At 38.0% G+C, this 21,572-nt stretch overlaps 1 protein-coding gene across 5 annotated transcripts in view; it reads left to right on the forward strand.

Annotated features, from left to right (window-relative positions):
- Window positions 1-19,021, forward strand: part of PPP1R21 (protein phosphatase 1 regulatory subunit 21) — a 31,905-nt gene extending 12,884 nt beyond the window's left edge. For 4 of the 5 annotated variants that reach the window (XM_079329570.1, XM_079329572.1, XM_079329571.1 and 1 more), the window contains 14 exons: window positions 92-241; window positions 3,843-3,944; window positions 4,021-4,109; window positions 4,977-5,113; window positions 5,452-5,544; window positions 6,413-6,540; window positions 6,904-7,056; window positions 8,589-8,681; window positions 9,823-10,056; window positions 11,476-11,511; window positions 12,641-12,757; window positions 13,668-13,766; window positions 15,789-15,917; window positions 17,719-19,021. In XM_079329570.1, coding sequence (XP_079185696.1) covers window positions 92-241; window positions 3,843-3,944; window positions 4,021-4,109; window positions 4,977-5,113; window positions 5,452-5,544; window positions 6,413-6,540; window positions 6,904-7,056; window positions 8,589-8,681; window positions 9,823-10,056; window positions 11,476-11,511; window positions 12,641-12,757; window positions 13,668-13,766; window positions 15,789-15,917; window positions 17,719-17,748 — 1,590 coding nt within the window. In that variant the 3' untranslated portion in view covers window positions 17,749-19,021. The remainder of the gene's footprint in view (window positions 1-91; window positions 242-3,842; window positions 3,945-4,020; window positions 4,110-4,976; window positions 5,114-5,451; window positions 5,545-6,412; window positions 6,541-6,903; window positions 7,057-8,588; window positions 8,682-9,822; window positions 10,057-11,475; window positions 11,512-12,640; window positions 12,758-13,667; window positions 13,767-15,788; window positions 15,918-17,718) is intronic. The other variant, XM_079329573.1, reaches the window with a different exon arrangement.
- The last annotated feature ends 2,551 nt before the right edge of the window (window positions 19,022-21,572 follow it).

Genomic DNA, 21,572 nt, shown 5'->3' on the forward strand with positions numbered 1-21,572 from the left:
AATAGCTTTTCTTTTTTTTTGTTTTTTTTTTTTTTTTTTACATTTAGATGGATCTATGTCAAATACAATAATTTTATAATTGTCTTTACAGCTGAAGCTGCGAGACCTTGCTGGCCAGGCCATGGCTTTTATCCAAGAACTTGTAACAGCTCTCCTGAACTTCCACACATACACTGAACAGAAGGTACAGATCTTCCCCATTGATTCTGCAACAGACACAATATCACCCTTAAACCAGAAGGTAAAGTTTACACACTTCAGCTACAAAGATATTCAATTAGTTAGACTTTAATGAGTGATTTCATGCCAACTTGTGCTACCTTTTCTGGAATGCTCTGTGTGTGTTCCTGAGAGCCAGCTCCTTCTGCATGAGACATTTTTTCTAATCCATTAATTCTCTGAATGTGTGTGAGGTGTAGCTGCAGAGGATCCTTTTCCCCTGTGCCTCTGTTAGAAGAGCAATATGATAATCAAGTCAAAGCTTTGCTTTTTTTAATTGCTAAATTGAAATGCATTTGTTGAATGTTCAGCTGACTTATTTTAAAACAATAATGCACAAATATTGCTTTGCTAGATAGAGCTTATTTTAGTTAATGCACTGAGGCATAGTAGATGTTGAGACAGAATCTGGTCTTGTGTTTAAAGTGTGTAGCTGTAATATTAAAAGATAGAGGGTAGGCTTATGAGGGAGATAACCTGGACTCTGTTCCCCTGTCAAAAGACAGCTTCATAATCTGATTTTTGGGCTGCTTGTGTGAAGATGTTTCCTGTAAGTGTTCAGAACCTTCAAGTTTATAAAGCATGTTGAAATTAATATGAGAAATCTGACTCGTTTCTTTTGACACAATTCCATGGAAAGATTTTTGAGAGTATCATCCAGAGCTGTTAAGCTGCATGTTTTGACTTTGTTTTCATATGCTGTGAAATAGAGAAAATAACTGCATGAGGATTTGTGTGAGGATGCATATATCTGTGCTTTGGAACAAATTGCCTTAAGATCAGAGTTGACTTCATAGTTTAAGGGGATCTGTGAGTATTTAAGTTGCAGGGAGTGATTCAGTCTCTTAATTTCAGTTTAGTAGTTGGTAGGACTCAGACTTAAGGTACTGAGGTGAATTGTGGTTTGCATTGATCAAGTGGCTGCAGTGCATGTGGTGTCAATGTTAACTATCAAAAACTTTCCTGTTCTTTGGAAAACCTCCTATAATCTCTTTGCAGGTAAAAAAATATGCTTATGAAGGTTGTTATCCACTAGACAAATCCCCTTCTGTTTGCCTTCTCAGTTGTTTCAACTGTTTTAGTGAAGAATATCCTTCTGCAGAGATTCAGCATAGTTTGAGAACATTTTCTTGCTACTGCCACCAAATGCACTCAGAATGGCATGTACTTCTTGTGAAAATCATGTAGTTTCATCATCTTTCAGGTTTTTTGGAGTAGGAGTGGTGTCTCTTTTTTGTTTTTTAATGTGGTCCAGTGTCCTAGGGTGACTTTATGATGTTTGTATCCCAAATAATCTGTTCTGTTGGTGTTGAATATTAAGTTCTGCAGCTTTAAGACCAGTTCCAGGAGGGAAGGGGGAGAAAAGAGGTGCAGAGTTTGTTAGCAGAGACTGCCCCACATCCTGGGTCACAGCCCAGCTCATTCAGGCTGTGCCCAGTCCCTCCAGTGCTGGGAAATGCCTCAGCCCAGGCCAGGCCTGGTGGGGCTCAGGTGTGAGATCCCTGTCCTCCTCTGGGTTTTCAGTCCAGAGCAGGTTCAAACAGTTGCAAGAAAAAGAAAAAAACAGTGCAGGGAACTTGTCTGCCTCAGCTAGTCAAAAACTAACTAAGAGCAGAGGAGAGCTGTCTCCTGCTGTTCACTGCAGACAGCACAGTCTGTGTGAAGGGTGTGGGGCAGCAAGTGCAGCCTCTGCTAACAAACTCTGCACCTCTTCTCTCCCCCTTCACTCCTGGAACTGGTCTTAAAGCTGCAGAACTTAACATCCAGCACAGAACAAACAGAATAGGTGACTGGGGATACAAGCATCATGAAGTCACCCCAGGACACCCAGTGTGATGACTGCATTTACAGTTACTACTGCAGTTTACACTAAAGCAATAAAATCAGGTTTCCTAGACATCTCTTCTCATAGATTTTTTTTTTCCCCCGACCTTCTAGTTAACACGTCTTTGTTTTTCAACACAGCTGAAACGTGCAACTTACTCAGAACCCTAATTTCATTTTCCTTTTCTTATAATTGACTCTGATTCAGCTGTTCAGATTTTGTTTTCATAATTATGTCCCTTGGAGCCTGCCCCATTGTGTATTCATGACCTAATTCCCTCAATCCTTGGTACTTCCCAGGGCTTTTGCTGTGACTTTCCAGCAGTGGAGAATCTTTTATTGCTCACTGAAGCTGTAGTTGCTCCTCTATTTTTGATTAATTTATCACTTTTCTTGGCAAGTGTTCTCAGTGTGATTTCTAAAAAAAACTTTTGGTTAGCTACTCTACCAAGTTGTTCAAAAACCTCCCCTTAGTATGGTAGAGAAAGTGAAACAAATGTCAGATAGTGGCTTAGCAAACTTGCACTGATTTATTTTTCCCCAACTCCAGGTCTTGTCTGGTGCTTTCAAGCTATTTCCCCCACCAAACACTCAAAGTAGATGTGGACAATTCCCTGCCAGGTTCAAGTATTCCTTTTCTCTTTAAGTGTTGGATTGCTGGGTTCTGCTGGGTCTACAGCATCATGCTGGATAATTCAAGTCCTCTCTCTTGCAACACAAGCCAGGAGCATTCTGCATGTGTTATTTTCTCCTCCTTAGATTTAGGAATTTTCCCTAATTCCATCCAGGTTTGTGCATGCATGGATCAGTGCTTAGCATCTCACTCTTCTTGTAAACACTGTGTTACAGCACTATAATAATACAAGGAATAATTAAAATCTCTTGTACTCTGTTTGCCTGGGATCTTTAGCTGCTCTTGTGGTGTAAATAATCAAAGGTGAAGGTAGCTTTCTGTGGGGTAAAATAAAAGCCAGGATTGCTTTTGACTATCTGTGTTAATTTGTGGAAGAAGCTTTTTTTGTTATACTGAGGTACCAAAATGGAAAGCTGATGGTGTTGTTACATTTTGGTTGTATGTAAGAGTGTACCTTGTGTTCTCAGGTCTGCTTTTTTGAAGGCAAAATTAACTATGAGGTTTAATTAAGAAATTTTTAGCAAAGTCAGGCAGGTCCATGAGGCCAAAGTTTCATTATTGTTGAAACTCATCATAGTTTTAGAAGTAAGAATTCTCCTGTGATCAGTTGGAGCTCCATGCTCTGCATTAGCATAAGCATGCTTTGACTTGTGTTAAAAACTGGACTGGACACAGATACAGACACATCTGTTGCTCTCATATTGGCTTGGGTTTAGTTCTTCAGCACTTTGTGCAGCATAGCTTTGCAAATATTTGTGCTGATGGGCAAGGCTGGGAGGCAAACAGCTTCTGTGGGGAAGGTGGGATAGTTTATTCTGGTGGCTAAATGGTGCATGAGTCTAGCCTTAATTGGATGGAGTTGAGAAAGGAATGCAAGAATATTTCAAACTACAAAGTGAGGGTTTGATGTGCTGTGCAGGGCAGTTAAGATGAGACAGGATCTGTAGCAAAGCATTTCTGCCTGGACTTCCAGTACTTCTGACTTTCCCTCAGGGTGTGTTTTTGTCCTATGCAAGGGGTTGCTGCACATCCCTGGACTGTTGTGTGTCACTAATGACACTTTAGGCACTGTTAAAGGGGGAAGGCTTTGCAGAATGTCCCGTGCAGTTGTTGCAGAGTTCACAGGAGTGTCAGCAGCGCCATTTCCAAACCTCTCTGTGCTCAGTTCTCACAGTATCTCCATGAAAACGCTTCCTACGTTCGCCCCCTGGAGGAAGGAATGCTGCACTTGTTTGAGAGCATCACGGAGGATACTGTCACAGTCCTGGTAAGATTTCCTCCTTTGAGTATCCAGAAAGATTTTTACAGACCAAAAACACTTACCTGTTGTTTTGTCCTTTCAGGAAACCACTGTGAAATTGAAGGCCTTCTCAGAACATTTAGCTTCCTACTTAGGCTTTTTAAGAAAGATTCTTCCTTATCAGTTAAAAAGGTACCTTTCATTTGATAGATCAAATTTAAAGGCACTGTGTCAGGCATGCAGCATTGTCAGCACCTACAACTCAAATATTAAGTCAAACCTTAAAACATTCTGGCCTCTGCTCCATCTTAAAAAGCTGGACTATTTTTTTTTTTTTGCATGTTGTTTTCTAAACCTTGAGATTAGGCATGGCTTTTTGAGGCATTAGGACTAAAAACATATATTTTAAAGGCTCTCCACACATACCCTTCCTTACAGATGAGACTTTAAAAATGATGAAGCTTTCATTAATATTTTTTAGTGTTATTCAGTTGCATTGGTGCTATTCAAGTGTGATATACTGAAACTTAATGCCTTGAGCCTCTCTGAGGGTTGTTCATCATTCAGTAAATGTAGCAATGTAGTAAAACTTGGCCAGGTGTACATCCCTTTTGCTGTGAAAATCTTTGTTCCTTAGTTGACGAAGGGAAATTAATTATAGGTGTAAAGAACTATTTTGAGAGAGGGTTTGGACTAAGGAAGAAGAAAAACCTTGATTTATGCCTCCTTTATACCTTTTCACATGCTCCTTAGGAAGCAAAAGAGAATTTATGTAGTAGAGGGAAAAGTCTTCAAACTTGAATTGCTGCAATCAGTTCCTTGCTGTGAGAATAAGTCATTCCTGGCTTGTGACAGAAACACCTAGTAGTGGAGATGCACACAGTAATTTTCATGTATTGCTAAGTTCCTCTGCTATGTTAGCCTTTCAAAAATAAATTCCTGGTCTGCTGTTGCTTTGGACTGGGGAAGTAGAGAACATGTATGTGCTCCAAAACTCATGAACTTGTTTTTATTTAAGACAATTGCTTGCTTTTAAAAAAATAATTCATATATTCCTAGTTTGGAAGAAGAGTGTGAGTCTTCTCTTTGCACAGCTGCTTTAAGAGCTAGAAATATGGAGCTGCACAGAGACATGAAAAGGTTGACTGCAGTCTTTGAGAAGCTACACACATATGTCAGTCTTCTGGCCTTACCAAGTGAGTGTCTTGGTTGTTAGCCTGTGCCTGTTTTCTGTGGGTTTTTATGGTGTGATTGACAGTGTGCCTTTTGTCACCTCTTAATTATGAAATCATTAGTAAACTACATTTTATTACTAATCACTTCCAGGTGTTTAACCTGCCTGCTCTGCCAAAATTGGATATATGTATATTTGCTGTTGAAGGGGAAATTTAAGTAAATTAATCTATTATGACTCATACTCCATACAAATGGTTCTAGTAGGTGGAAACTGAATTATTTTCAAAGCTAACTTTTTTCATTCATGGTCAACTCTTAGTGTTGTGGTTTTCTTTTCCTTCCTATGTGTTACTGTTAGGTACAAGACCAGAAGGACTCCTTAGGACAAATTACAACTTTGTGTTTACAAACATTGCTACAAGTCTTCATGGATTCCATGACATTTTAAAAGGTGAGAGTTGGGAATGTTGTCTTGTTTCATCTTTGCTTCTTTCTTGTTTAGCATAGCACACATGCACTCTTTCTGTAACAGTGCTGAATGTGATAAATCTGGTATGTGATAAACCTGCTTTCTTTTTACCTTTACAAGCTAAGAAACTAATAAATAAATAATCCATGAACTAAACTTCTACTAGTCATCTGTTTAAACATTAAGTTTTCATAATTTTAAGAAAAAACTGGGGTTTTTTTTCCCCAAAATAACATGGATAGTATGGCCTCATTTTGCAGAGTCCTTATTTTAAAGAAAAAAAAAAGTAGCTATTAAAGATTGCACACACAATGAGACCCTAAACCAAGAGTTTTGTAGCATAGATAAGTTTAAAATACTTTCTACCTCTTAGTTTGGTCACTACTGTATAAAGTCAATCCAACTTACACTTTAAAGGAAATGCAGAATATAGAAGTAGTGAACAAACCTGTCAATATAATTCATTAGCTATCAACTGAAATGTTCCTCTTAATACCTCACACTCCCATATTCCAGAGTGTTTGATTTCTCTCTTCTTTCTCAATCCCAGCTAATTTTGAACTTTTAAGATTACTTCAAATTACAATCCATGGTGGTGATGAGCTGGGATTTCACCATTCTGTAGCAATAATACTCCCTTCTAAAATAGGTGCACATTGTTCACTTGTCAGACAACTGCTTTTTCTTTTAATTAGGCCACATTGAGAATGCTCTTCCATGATAAATACTTGATTCCTTTTAAATTTTTATGTTGTTGAAATTAATATATTTAGGCTAAGATGCTTTTGTGAGTGACTTTCAAAAAGTTTTGTATTCTTAATTTGGCATAACTGTGCTTTTCCTTTTCCAGATATTTCCAAGCACTATAGTCAGAAAGCTGCTTTAGAACAGGAAGTTCCAACTGCCACACAGAAACTCATAACTACAAATGACTGTATTTTATCCTCTGTTGCTGCTTTAACAAATGGAGCAGGGAAGGTAATGGATATTTTTGTTTCAAACAGTGCCTTAGCTTTGCAGATTTTTAAGAAAAAAACCTAAACTTAGCTGAATCATTTATCAAATCTCTGTGTGCCTCTGATTCTAATAATCTATAGTGTTGCATTGATTCTTGAGTTGTCTTCAGGCTATGAGTTAAAAAGTACCGAATGAGTGACAAAAGATACTGTGAAGAGGATGCTTTGTGTTAGGAAGGTCTAAGTTACATGGATCCTGTAGCTTGTTTCAAAGCCTTGTTAAGAAGTCCAGTTTCACTAAATACTTGTCTTTTGAAAGACTAATTGCTCCAATGACTCTTTTGGTCAACTAAATTCAAAAAGCCACTTCTCTCCATGTGTCTAGATGGCCTCATTCTTTAGCAACAACTTGGATCACTTCACCACCTCGTTGAGCTATGGCCCCAAGGGAGGAGCAGAGTTCATCAGCCCTCTCTCAGCTGAGTGCATGCTGCAGTACAAGAAGAAGGCAGCTGCCTACATCAAGTCCTTGAAGAAGGTTTGTTCTTGCACAGTGTGCAAGGTTTGTGCTTGCACAGGGAGAGCAGTGCTGTTGGTGGTTGTGCCAGGGAGAATGCAAACTAAGGATTTGCAGTGTTTGGAATGGGAGAGACTCTCTGAATGCCAGATTTTGGCTGAAAAAATGGACCCCTCAGTGCAGTAGTGGTACTGAGAACTTCAGACAGTGTAGTTTCCCTCACAACTGAGGGTATGTGCCAATTCTGCCATTACCCATTTCCACTAATTATTTCTGTGCCAAGACTCCAAGGAGAAGAGGGTGGCTGCTTATTTATATTTCCTCCTCTATTCACCAGGAATATGGAGCAAATGAAAACATATTCTTACATTGGCATTCACTGGAAGACATAGGGGAAAAAAATGTGCTGGACCAAAGGACTGAATACTGTCAGATCTCCCTGTTGCCTCCATTAAAACTAAGAATTAAGTCATTATGTGCTTAGCAGTTGTTACTAAATTGCTTTACTGCAATGTCTGTGAAGAGGATGTTAAGATGCCTTTGATCATTAATTAACACTTGGAGTTTTCTGAGCACTTTTTAATCAACTGTATCTTTTGGGGCAGTATTTCTTGAGAGCTCTTAACTATTTTTTCCTACTGCCCAGTAAGCACTTGGAACATGGGTTTTTTTCCCTTAACTAAAGTGTTGAGATTTTCATAGGTTTAAAAAGCAGTTGTTGTTGCTGTAAAGTTGTTTATTGTAGAAGCACATCAGTCTCAAAGGCAAAGAGTCCAGATTATCAAAGTCTGTGTTAAAGCTTTATAGCACAGAGTCCCAAACAGAGGCAGGAGCAGCAGCAGCTCCCTGGTACAGAGTCCTGAGCAGAGGCAGCAGCTCCCTGGTGTTTCTTCTAATGTCCTTCTTCTTCTTCCATTTCCATGTGTGGTGGTAGTAATGATCATCATGGTGGAGGATGCCTTTTGCACCCCAGTAGAGAATTTTTATTTGTAAATCATCCAATGAGTTAAAAACACGAACCTAAAACATTCCTTCTAAACCTATTAGAATTCTAGTTCTATAGTATGAAAGTGGTGTTAATTCTTACACATAATTTATGCATATAGCTCTATTCAGTTATAGTTCTATCTGTTCTGTATCAAAAATGTAAGCAATGTTCATACTATGTTTTCATTATGTCTGGGGCTAAGTTTTTTAGCTTTTACTGAGGTCTAAACTTTACACTATTTTCTAGGGCATTTACTCTCTTAAGGCACTTAAAGCATATTCTTACTTACTTAAAACTTCTACTTCATATTTATGTGACTTAATATTTCTACTCACTTAAAACTAAAGCTTACACTTCTACTTCATCTCTGTGTGGCTTAATATACTTTAATTTCTCTGAAGGTTTTAATTCAGTCCCTACATTCTGATCTCTCTCTGATGGACTGAGAGGGGCTTCTGTTTTACACACTCCAACACTAAAGTAAGGAAAGTAGTAAGAAAATAGAATACATGTTCTGATCTAGTGTGTAATTTGTTTTAAGAGGGGTTTTTTGATTCTTCTGCAGCCTTGTTCAGATTCAGTGCCTTATGAAGAGGCTTTAGCCAATCGCCGAGTTCTCCTGAGTTCTACAGAAAGCAGGGAAGGTCTTGCACAACAGGTATTGTGGTATACATTGTACTGACATATATGTTAGTGTAGATTGTAAAGGTAAATTTGTATCAAAGTCTCCAATTTATGTCTGTGGTCATTTGGAGGTATATATGAACATGCTGAACCTTAAAATTAGACTGTATTTGTCCTGTAGAGTTTTGAAAGTGAAATCTTTGGCAGGCTGGGTTATCTGCAGAATGTATATGTAGATAGATATAGGGGCCAGGATTATGCCATAGATATCTTCATTTGGAAATACAGGAAGTCAGGTAGTCTTTAATAATTAAAATAAATGCAGAATAAACACAGGAATAAGGCATACTGAAGGATTAATTTTTAATGTTGTGTAGTGATTTGAGTCCTCTTTTGGACTATGCAGGAATTATTAACACTGATTAAGAGCAGGGATTTTTCTTTTCAGTTAGGGTAAGATTAGTGTTTCTATCTTTCAGTATGTATAATTTTTTTTCTGGAAAGTGAAGCAAGTGGGTAACATGGTATTTAAAAGCCCTACACAGTTTCATATTGCTCATATTTATAAGCCTTACACATTCATATCCATTGCTTCATGTGAATGAGAATAACTTATTGGCACTTCTTTATTAGCTGGTATCATCAGCAGTGCTTGACTTGTTATTGGACTGTTACAGAAGCAAATGTTTTGATTATTCTTTTTTTGTTGTTGCCAGTTAGTAGGAGTGAAATTAATTTCTGCAGAAATGTGCAGTGATTGGATGAGTTCTGTTACATAGTTTTCTTACCTGGACAAAGTGGGTGGTTCTGACTGTGTGAGGTGGGACAGCTGGAAGGGGACAGTTTGTCTTTCTAGCATAGAAAAAGGTAGTGATAGTGTCAGGTACACATCTTCCAAGTTTTTATAAATTTCTTCCCTGCTTTGGTTTTTCACCTAGTACAATGTTGCCAGTTTTATGAGCTGTTCATGCTTCAAATTAATTAAATAATGTGGCCATTTTGGACAAATAACCACAGCTAAACACACAGCTCAAAACAGTGGTTGTTTACCTGCTGCACTTTGTTAGCTCACTTATGTAAGGGCTTGAAATAATACTGTCCTCAGACATTTCCTGTGTGTGGTTTTTCTCCTCCCTGGGTTCAATAACCTGGATTGTAAACTTTCCCTCCTAAAGGTCCAGCAGAGTTTGGAGAAAATTGCAAAACTTGAACAAGAAAAAGAACACTGGATGTTGGAGGCCCAGCTAGCTAAAATAAAGCTAGAGAAAGAAAACCAAAAACTGAAGAACTCTCTTAGTGGACATTTAACTGAAACTATCCAGGAGCATTCAGTTTTGCCAAATATAGCAGAACAAAAGAAGGAAACCACAGAAAAGAGTCTGAGGGAACCTATTAAGAGCACTAGTCTGGTAAGTGACCTTTCTCTTCAATAGAGAAAAATCCACTTTCTTTAGTATCAGTGCTGTTTGATCAGTGGAACAGTGAGAATGAAAGCCTTTTGACTGTATTGAAAAGCATTCACTCTTGGGGTCCTTGTATTTGCAAAGCTGCTTGCAAATTCTCTCTGAATTTGGCACTTCTTGGATTTTGAGACTTTATTCACTGTCTTTAGTATTGTGAAGATATTTTTGTAGTTCTCTACTTGTGTAACTGAGGGGAAAATAATAGGTGCTTCATCTCCTGATTGTCTGTAGTTAAGAAACCTTGCAATTGGTGTGTATCTCTGGTTGGGCCTGTGTTTCCAATACTTTTGTTCATCTCTAGGTATGTTAAAGCAAATGTAAGTAGGTAGGTAGTGTTTGTAAATGGGTTTGAAGACTTATTAGGGTCAGTTTGGGTTCAGCAATTGCTTTTGGATGTAGCATGCATTCTTTCCTTGCTCTTCTGTGTTGGTAAATGGCTTTTTCCTGTTTACTACACATATTTTAAATGAATTGGCCTTTCCCCTGAATTCTACTTCAGAAGTGACATAGTGGTATTAACAGGAATGTCATCTGTAAGAAATAATAAATCTACTAAGCATTCAACAGAATTCTCTCTTTTTTTGTTTGGTTTGGGGTTGTTGTTGGGGTTTTTTTTATTTTTTTCTGGGGGGGGGGACTTTTTTGTTTGTTTGGGTATTTTTTTGTTTTGTTTTTTTTTTCCCTCCCACTTTCCTGCTCCAAGATAAAAAATAACTAGTGGATTGTTTTTAAATTCCCAGTTTTCAAGTAAACTGGCATCTTTAGGTTTTTGATCCTTTATTTGAATCCTTAGAAATTTGAGAAGACTGTTACAAGCCAACATATGGTATAAATATTTCCCATAAACATAAATCTCTAGTCTTATTGAGATCAAGGGGGAAAAAGCCCCTTTGATTCTCTATGAACAAAACCTTATTGGCTTACATTGCTCCTGTAGAGTTTTGTCAGTGCTTACTAGTCATAGGGAAAAGAAGGAATTTGGAAGGTATTCACGAAATCCAGGTTGACTTTCCTTCCTCTTTAACATGACAAGCAATGTTTTAGTGTGCTTTGAATTAGTTTCATATGATCAAGCAGTTGTATAACCATACAAACTCAGCTGCATCTTGTTGCTTTTATTGCCTTTTCTCTGTGTACCTCATAAGACAGGAGATATATTTTTGAGACTTGATGTCAGGTTTAATTCTGTTCAAGGCACTCATATAACAACTCTTGTTTATGTTGCAGGTGAAAGTACTTAAATTTAATTTCAAGAATGGTTTCAAGACTTTAATTCTAAAGTCTTTCTATGGCTGAAACCAAAATACAGCTATGGTACCTATTTTTTTGCAGTTCTCATTAAGTGTATTTTCTTCCTTGTTCTAGATTGGAATGCTGACTGTAACTACTGATAATGAAAAGGTAATCTGTTTTAAACATTATTAAAGTCCATCTGTTAAATACTTCAATTCTGATTCTGCTAAACTTACTCCACAGGTCTAATTACCAAGAATACTTCTGTATAAGGACACAAGTTGACCATGTAGTGTTTATATACTAAATGGCCAAATTTCTGAAACCACGTGTTCCTTAATTTTCTTCTTCTGTTAGTGAACTGTTATTTGGCCCATGTAAGCATTTTGGGGCAGTGTGAACTAGATTCAGGGTCTGCTGTCTGTAATTTGAGGAAGCACTGATCTGTCTGTGCCTCACTAGCCCAAACTGCATCCCAAGCCTCAATTCTTAACCTTTGAGGAGGGGCTCCAGCTGCTAAAAGACTCTGGCTGCAGTGCCTGGGGTACAAAGCAGAGGTCACACTGAAACAAGCCTTGGACCAGCCCTAGGACTAAATGTCAACTCTTTATTTAGCCCTGCTATAATGTAACACTTGCTCCAGCAGGAACTTCAGAGACTAAGATTTACTGCTTTCCCTTTTCTGGTTTCACAGAAATGATACATAATTTAGTTCACTCCTCTTTGTCTTCTGAAAGTGGGATTAAAAAGGGGTAGGGGGCTAGATGATAACTGGTAAAAGTTCTTAAAGGCTTCTGCACAGTGCTGAACTGGAGGGTAATGACAAATCATGTAAAAACTGACTCCAGTGGGTTAGTCTGTGAACTACTGAGCTGTTGGGCTTAAATTTCTAGTGTCTTCTGGATCATGTGGCATTAGTAATAGTTATGACTTTTGTATGCTTCTGAAGTACAATTATGTGAAGGAATTCTTCCTTGTTGGGAAGAGACAGTAAGTTTTCATGGAGGTGAAACCTGTTCATCAGACACTTGATATATTAAAGCATTTAAATTCTTACCTCTTCAGTCAGTTCTTTGTCCTGTAAGGAAACCTGATATTAAGAGTCCCCATCAGGGTGACAAATTGCAGTGTGGCCTGCTGTACTTTGTCTGTTGTGTTTGGGGAATTAGATACTTTTTGATAGAATAGCCAGGGCTCAGGAGGAAAGAAGAAAAAAGTCTGTATAGAGGCAATGTTATAATTCAAGTATTCAGTCTACTAAACATAAATGTTGTCTTCTTAAATTTTTCTCTGCCAGGCTCCAGATGTTGAGTCTCGTGAAGACCTGATAAAAACTCACTACATGGCCAGGATAGCAGAGCTGACCTCTCACCTGCAGCTTGCTGACAGCAAATCAGTGCACTTCCATGCTGAGGTGAGCATGCAGGCAATGACAGTAAATCAATTTTTGATCCTCCACAGGCAGGTGCTGTGATAGTGAGTTTCAATATATTGAGCATAATGTTTTATAAGTATCTGTTTCTGGAATATTTTTTGACTGTGGTCTAGCATGCATAAAAGCAGATATTGCAAAAGGACTTTTTATGTTTAATAAATCCTTTGGTAGCCTTGTCTTGGCTGTATTCAGAAGTATAATGTGTGTCATGTATAGGTTTGTTCACATAAGCTGAAGCAGCTGGCTTTAGTTACCAGGGAAGTTTTGACTTAATTTTATAGTCATGCTGATGTCATTCAAAAATATTTGAGTGTATTATGAAGTGATGGAAACAGCTCTCCTGAGAAAATTGGCTCTTAGGCATAAGTTATGCTGCAAGAATGAACAAGATGATTCATTGTATCTATGGTTTCCTTTTCATTTCAAGTCATGAGGGAACTTTTCTTGAAAGTAGTGGCTGTTTTGATTTGTATAATAAATGATGTGGAATACACCAGTGCTCCAGGTTAACAGAGAAAAGCCTCTTAAATATATTTTTTAATGGAAGATGACACAGTATGGAGGAACTATCTTTTCTGTGGTATTTGAGCCTTGTAGGAAATGAGTTGTTTGTATTGCTTTTTACTTATGAAAACTTCTGTGGCAGTTATGTGAAAAATGCAATATTTAGAGGATTGGCAATATGGTAGCTCTGTAAAATGAAACCTTTAATGCTAACCATTCCATTACCTCTGCATTTAAAAATGTGCACAAGCTCTGACTGAGTTTCTTGAAATCCAAGTATCATAGAAAGATGGAAAAGTCCAAAGCAACCACTTAAGGATGCCAGAATGCAATACTCTGGAACTGACTTTAGTCTCTTGTACCCTCTCTGTCCTCTCCCTGGAAGTGTCGAGCACTTGCCAAAAGACTTTCTCTGGCAGAGAAGTCCAAGGAATCACTCACAGAAGAGTTGAAGCTCTCCAGTCAAAACATCACCAGATTACAGGCAAGTAAATTGTTCTGTAATGTAATAGATGCATTTTGTAGTCATGTGTAAGGGGAAGTTGGAGCAGAAAAATTACAGCCATCTAGCCTGGCCATGGCATTACTAGGTCCTGAATTGTGGAATATAAAAAGTCTAGTGGTAGGTAGAGAAGAGCCTTAATACATTTGAAATTCCAGGTATAAAGTTGAAGTGAAACATGCTTCCAAGAAAAGGTTATAGTGGCCAAACCTGTGTGTTTTAGCACATTTGGTGTCAAGGATTTTCATGAAAACGAGAGTAAATGAGAGTTGTAATGTCCAGAGGGGTGGTTCTGTGACTGATTTCAGATGATACAAGGAATTCTTAATTCTTTCTTGCACCTGGATCTGAAAGTTTTAAAAAATGCCAAGTTGATTTGGATTTTGTTTAACATAGATACCTTGATACTAAGCAAAGATAGTTTTGGGGTAATCTTGAAGAAGCTGTTGTTAGCAAAAATCAACTCTTACACCATCTTGTGAGTGTCCTGTCCCTTTGTCCTCTCCTCCACACATCTGAGAAAGAAGCCAGTAGTACAATAAAGTATAAATAAATACACAATTCATAAATTCCTTTGATTTTCTTCACACTTAGTTCATATCATTATTGCTCATCTGTCTGTGTTGCTCCATACAGGAGCTCAGTTGCAACATTGCTCCATACAGGCCATGAAGATAATGTTAGAAGCTTTGAACTGTTGGGCCTATGAACAATTACAATTCTTTTTAAACACTTTTTTGATTTGTTTCTTTAAGAAATTCCACAATTGATGCTGAGCTCAGCATGAGATGTTAATTTTCAACTGCATATTAAACTTCCTAGGAAAAGATAGCAGGCACACACTATTTGTATATTTAGTGGTCTGCATAATACTGAGTAATAGACTTGTTTAGGTTGGAAGGATCCTCTGAAGGTGATTTGTCCCCTTCCTTTGGTTAGAGCAGAGAGTTCAGATCAAGCTATGAAATTGATATTTCCTATACAGCCATGCTGGTCTTCTGCCACTTATACATTGGATTGTTCCTTGTTCTGTCCTTGATCATTCAGCTTTCCTGGGCCCCTGTAATTTGTAGGGCAGTTTTACCTGGGACCTTTCCAAACAGACCTTGAAAGAAGCCAGAAACTACTCTTCTTGAGTTGTTGTATTTCTACTATTCATCTTGCTTCCCTCAGGATCTTTAATTCTACTAACTTATGGTAGCTGCAACCAAGGCTGCCATTGGCTTGCACATCCCTGACCAGCTTTACCTTACTTGTGAGTAACAGGTCCAACAGAGACCATCTCCTGATCCCATTGAGTCAAGAAATTCTTTGCATACTCAAGACAACTCCTCAGTTGCTTGTGTTCCACCTTGCTGCCCTTCAAGGACATGTCAGAGTAGTTGAAATCCCTTATGAGGATCAGGGTCTGTGGATGGGAGATTTTTATCTGCTTGCAGCAGATGTCTGCCATATCACCCTGTTGTCTTTCTGCTTATAAGATTTAATAGTCTTCAAGCCACTTCTTCACACAGAGCATGATTTCTACCTTTCTGTCCTTCCTAAAGTGTGTGCATCCCTCCATTGCTGTGTTCTAGTCATGCACACTATCCCCCCATCTAATCTCAGACAGATCATAGCTCTCCCTAGCTGCATGTGGAGTGGGGATTCCTTCAGCTTTCAATGCCATGTGTGTTCTTGTGCAGGCCACACTTTAACCCTATAAACATTACTTGTTTCCTGACTGGAAGCAATGGTGGAAAACTTAGTTGTTATTCTTTTATGTAAGCCATAAAAAGTGGGGGAGAAATTGAAAGGAAACAACACAAAAATAAAGGGAACAAACCATGTATCAGACTTAAGGTAAAAGAAAAGTAGCTGTTGACTTCCTTTCTTAAAACAGGGTTGGATTTTTTTAGCTGAATTGCACACACTCAGCATCAAAAGTGGAGGTGGAAGGGTGCTGCTTTGCCAGGTATCACTAATACTGAGCCAAGACCTCTGGTTATTTTACTTTTCCCTTAGGATGAATTGATGACAACAAAGAGGAGCTATGAGGACCAGTTAAGCATGATGAGTGACCATCTGTGCAGCATGAATGAAACCTTGACTAAGCAAAGGGAAGAGATTGATACTCTAAAGATGACCAGTAAGGTGAGCTGGCAGTGCTGGCACAGGGCCCTGGCTCAGCTGGGGGTGGGAGGGTCACATTTGGTGTTCCTGCAGCACTGTCCTTGCACAAACCACCTCACAAGCTGTGATTCTTACTCTGAGCCTGTTGGAAAGAAAACTCTGAACTTGCTCCTGCAAGTTTCAGTGATGGAAAAATACTTGCAAAACATTCATGTGGGAAAAAACAATCTCTTCATGTTGCTGCTTCACATTAGGTTCTCTAAGTGTACCCTCTGTTGGCAGATCACACAATTTTTTTAAATGTGGTGAAAATGGAACTATTTGTAAATCCAGCTGGTGAGTTGGGGTGGTTATGATTAAGTTCTGGGTAGAAGTGTCCCTTCTGCAATCCTTTTGGTTGCAGCATACTCTGTCCTTGGCAACTGGTCTCTTTCTCTGTTTTATTTCCACATTCTAGCTTGTCTGTTCCTCCTGTAGGAATGAAAAATTTGCAACTTGTATTCTTCCGTGAGCTTGAAATGCACACTTAAATTCTTTACCAGGAAAGGAGTCTGCCCACTCATCAGAAACAGATTTTTAACTTACCTAATGATGAAAAATACAAGAGTCTGTTTTTTTGAGCAACCAGTGATTAAATTATGGTATATCCTATTCTGATGCTTTTAGGGAGGAACAGATGTTGTGAAAGCCTTTGCCCTTAGCTTGTCTAACTGTGAAACAATTAAATTATCATTATTCTCCTTAATTATGGGATGCATGGAAGCAGGTGTCACTGAAGGATTAAAAAAGTAAAACTAATTAAAAAAAATCCCTGTTCTGATTAAAGATTCCATGATGGTGATTTTTATTTTTTAGAGTAAACTCTTCCCCCTGCCTTTCTTCAGAATTCTGAGTGGTTCAACTTGGCACTGTATTCTTTAAAATTACTTTGTGGTGCATAAGCCCTTGTGTTTCCAGAAGGAAGCTCTTGGCTGCATTCTGACCACAGCACTTAATATTTTTATAAAATGTTTTCTGAAATTTCTCACTTGCCATACTTCTAAGAGTTGAATTGGTACTCTGTCTGTAAGGACCTCAGAATCTCACAGCAGAAACCACACAGGATTTCAAATGTTAACAAATGTAGAAGGAGATGCAGTTGAAATCCAAATGATGCAGTTAAAGCCCTTATCACTTGGAGAGAGTTGTTGGTTAGATTCAAAACAAATGTTATCTTCAGGAAATAGGAAGACTGAGAATTCCAGGAAGTAACTATTGCACAAAACTTTATTTTAAGCTCCACAATTCCTTTGTGGAATTACTGCAGGTCAAATGTGAGTTGGCTTGCTGTGGAACAAACTCTGTTCTGCACTAGGAATAATCTGTACAACCTGAATGAAAATAAAATTTATTTTATAAAAAAACTCAGTAAGGTGGGGGATTGATTTTTAATTTGATGCATTTATTGTATAAGAAGTTATTTGGAGTACCACCTGAAGGTGGATTATAATTTGACTTACTTTCAGCACCCTTACAATATTACTGGTGATTAATACAGTTGAGTGTCTTGGGATGCCCCTCAACTGTCTTTCACAGGTTTCAGTTTGTAGTAAGGAACTGTTGTGGTTGTTTGAGATATCTGGTAGTTGCCTGTGCTGTGCTTATAGAAATAGAGGAATTTTCAGAGCAAATCATTACAATCTGTCAAAAATTAGAAGTCTGTGAACTGTGCATTTTCAGTGTGACTGTAGGCACAAATTATCACACATCAGATTTTATATGTTACATGTCTAGATTTCCTTACCTGAATGATAACATTCTATCTGCTTGTTTCTTCTTGCAGGGAAATTCTAAAAAGAACAAAAATCGATAGTTGACAGCTGAGTCTTGGGAAGCTGCTGCTGCCCAGGATGCAGATTGTGACCATTCATTATCCAGCTCCTGTTTGTTGAGGCTGGTATTGGGTCTAGTAAAAACTGAATTGGTGCTGTAAATGGCTTTAAAATATTTAGAACTTGTAACAGGTAAAACAGAACTTAATGTTGGCTCTAAACCAGGAAATACACATTCTGTGGATAATTTATATAGTAATTACCTTCAGTTTTTACTGTGCACTTTTTAAAACCAAGTTTTGATTTCATGTAACAACTTCAGATTTTGTATATTTTCAAATATGTTGCTGCATTAACAAATTTGAATCAGTGCAGTAGGTGTCTATTTTTGAGTTCTACATTTAATGGTCAGCACATGTACATTCCATTACTTGTTAATAACAGTGTAAAAATGAGTTTGGAGACTTTTTTTGGCCATGCAAGCTGTGCAGTTACTGTAAATGTACTACTCCTGTTCTCAGCCCTCTAGAATTAATTGGAATTGTGGCTTGAAATGATTTTTACAAATTCACCAAGTAAATGGGATCATTGTTAGACTGCAACAGTGGAAACCTTTCCTGTTTATATTTGGCACTTTGGATTTGGAGGTGAAGAGCACAAATAGCTGAATTGGGCTACTTCAATGAAATTGCTTTAAGCCATTTCTATAACATTTTGTTTACACATGTATGTATATATATATTGGTTGAAATAGCTGTTTAAGGCTAGAGGAAACTGTGATTGTCATTTGCCCCAAAAGAGTGAAACAATGTGTGTAGAATAGATCAGCTTACTGTGCTCTCTTACAGTAAAGAAGAATGTGAAATATGTAGAAGATTTAAACACTGAATTTGCAAAAGGTCTTTATGGAATTAAGTTGTGATGGATTCACTGTGGGGATGCACATGACTTTTTCTGTGTTCAGAAGTGTGAACTTTAGGCCCCTCTTAAGATTTTTTTTTTTTTTTAATTTTTTTTTTTCAAGTGAAGTTTAATATAACAAGTTTTCACAGCATTCATTTGTCATTGGGGGTGGGATTTGTTGGTTTTGAGTTGGATTTGGTTTTTGTTTGTGTTTTTTGGGGGGAGTTTATTTTGGTTTTTTTATTTTTATTTTTTAAATCAGATGCTGTGCTGCTTCACATTTTCCACACCAATCTTCTGTTCCATAATTTCCATTATGGCACTTACTTGTCCCACAGGGGTTTACTCTGATATCAGATGTGTTGAAATGTATTATCAGTATGTAATAATAAAATCAACCACATGAAGCCAGCTTGACTTTTTCCTTATTTCTGGCTGTGCCCAGGCTGCAGAGTGTGACATTGTGATGGGGTTCCAGCTGCTGCTGATGTTGTTACACCAGTCTAGATGCTCTCAGTGCTTCTCTTTGTTCTGATAGTTTTTCCTTTCAGAAATGCAAAATAGAAGTGTTGTGAAAGGGAGAGGAAATGGGGAGAGCCTGCAGGGTTTCTTATTGATGTTGAATTAAGAACTATGTGCTGGTGCTAATGAGAATTGGGGAGTGTTGGCTTTCTCTCCAGCCATTTTATGGAAGCAGATACAGCTTCAACTGTTTCATTTAGGGTTGGGAAGCTAATTGCTTTTTTCCAATTCTTTTGAAGCTGCCTTTTCTGAGAACTTTCATCTTGCACTGAAGGTACTAACCCAGTTATTTTAATTCTCTGAATCAAATTGCTGAACTGATGCTGTTGCTGATACTACTTGTCATAGGTTGCTGCATTTACAAAAGGATTCTGCTTAAGCCATTTTTTACACATTGAATAAAAATAGTTTGTGTTTAGAATTTGCATTTAAAAATCAAATGCATGTTCAGAGTATACCCCAATATCCAAGCTGAAATTCATGTAGATGTATAGGCATTTATGTGCAATTCCAATGCACATCAGTTAATCAGCATTTTTTCTTTGCAGTGTTATTTGGGAATATATCTGGGTGTCCCCCTCACCAAGCAATAACCATGCTCAAGAAGAGACAATTCTGGTCACTTAAGCTGCTTTCAGTTTTTCAGGGAAATTTTTTGAGTAAGTTCTAGACAACTGTAAACTGTCAATACCCAAAAAGAAAATCTGGCAAAAGAAATTTTAAATCACTCTATTGGATACTGCTGTAATAGTGTTGTAAAGGGGCACAGGATATTGCATTTAACTCTGGCATTAGAAATTGGATCAAGTGGCAATACCAAATCCTTGTGCTTATTATCTGCTAACCAGGTGCTGCTGAATCTTTCTCAATATCTCAAATGCTGTTAAATGTCTAAATGGTTACTGCACAAAGCTTTGCTATTAAAAAACTGAAAACTTGTTTCAACATTGCAGCCAAAAATCTTGGAGGCCAAGTTTTCCAGAAACATGATTTTGAACTACATTGTTTGCAATGCAATGCAGAGTATCATTGAATGTGCAGAATCTGGGCATGCAAAATTTCCTAATACAATTATTCTTCAAAAATAATTCTTCAGCAATGTACAGTGTGAATGTTTGCCTTCTAGGTGGTTAATTGGGGAGACCAGTGAGAAAGTGTTGTAAAGTGTAACAACCTTTAGCACAATACAGGGTTAAAGAAAAACTCAGATGTCAGTTACCTGTTTGATGAGAGTTCACTATGACACACAAGTTTTTAAAGCATTTTTGAGTGCCTAATTCATTTCTCCATAATGTCAGGTGCCTCATGAATAATGTCTCACTCTCAGGCTTAAGTGGCTAATTCAGAAAACAGCACTATTTTAATGGTTTTAATTGGATTTTCAAAAATCTTCCTGAGCTTTGTTTTAAAGTTACACTAACACATTCAAGGCTTTCAAAATGTTCAGCTGTCCTAGATTTCTGAAAGCACATCCCCAGTACCTATTCTGTGTGTTCAAAATAAATATTTGTTGTAATCAGGCATTGATTTAACTTCAAGACTGCCCTCTTAAGAACAACTGCTTCATCAGTTTGGAACTGCCCAAGGAGCACCAAAACCATTGTCTATTTTAAAAGGCCCTGAACTCCTGGAGGTCAGAGGTTGCCCTGCCTGAAAGCTTAACTTCTAAGGAATCTTAGGCTGTCATCATGAGCTGTGCAAGGCTGCATCCCATTGCTGCTTGAACAATGATTATTTTTAATTGCTGCATCTATAATTTAAACAGCAATCAGCTGAAGTGGTGGTTTAAAGTTGGTGGTGTTTGTCATGTCTCTTGTTAATCCCTTCATTCTGAACCAGTTCAACATTTCATGGCATGATGGTGCCAGGATCTTCTCAATGAGTGTAAAATATCCAAGCTGGAACAGTTTGTTTTCCTGCCTTTGGTTGTTTACATGGTTATTTCCCCTTTCCCCACCACCTGCCCTACCTTGCCTCACTGACAGATGAAGTTTTGGTGTGAAGGGCTTTGGCCCAGCATGTATCCTGGATGCTGACTTCACTGTTCTACAGGCTCCAAAAAAAAGGATTTGCTCTGACATGCAAGGCATCAGGTGCAAACAGGAAAGGAAATAAACTTTGTATCCACAGAATGCCTATCAGGAGAAGGAGAAGTTATTTACTGGCTTGGCTGAGCAGTGTCAAGGCTGTGGGGTTTTTTTATTAGTGTAAATGCAATGATATATTAAACTTTGGAGAACCATCTGGCCCTGTAAATTGGGCAAACCTGTTGTTTAATACAGTCTGTATGTAAGGTAATTTGAGAGCACTATCTTAGCAACAGCAGGGTCATAATAAAAACAAAGCTTAGTGCAGTAAAAAATTGTAATTGCTGCCAGAGGTCTGATTACTTCCTCCCACGAAGGCTGGATGCTGCTCTAAGAATGTTCTGTGGCATTTT

This window comes from Erithacus rubecula (genome assembly GCF_903797595.1).
Source record: "Erithacus rubecula genome assembly, chromosome: 2".
NCBI classification, from domain to species: domain Eukaryota; kingdom Metazoa; phylum Chordata; class Aves; order Passeriformes; family Muscicapidae; genus Erithacus; species Erithacus rubecula.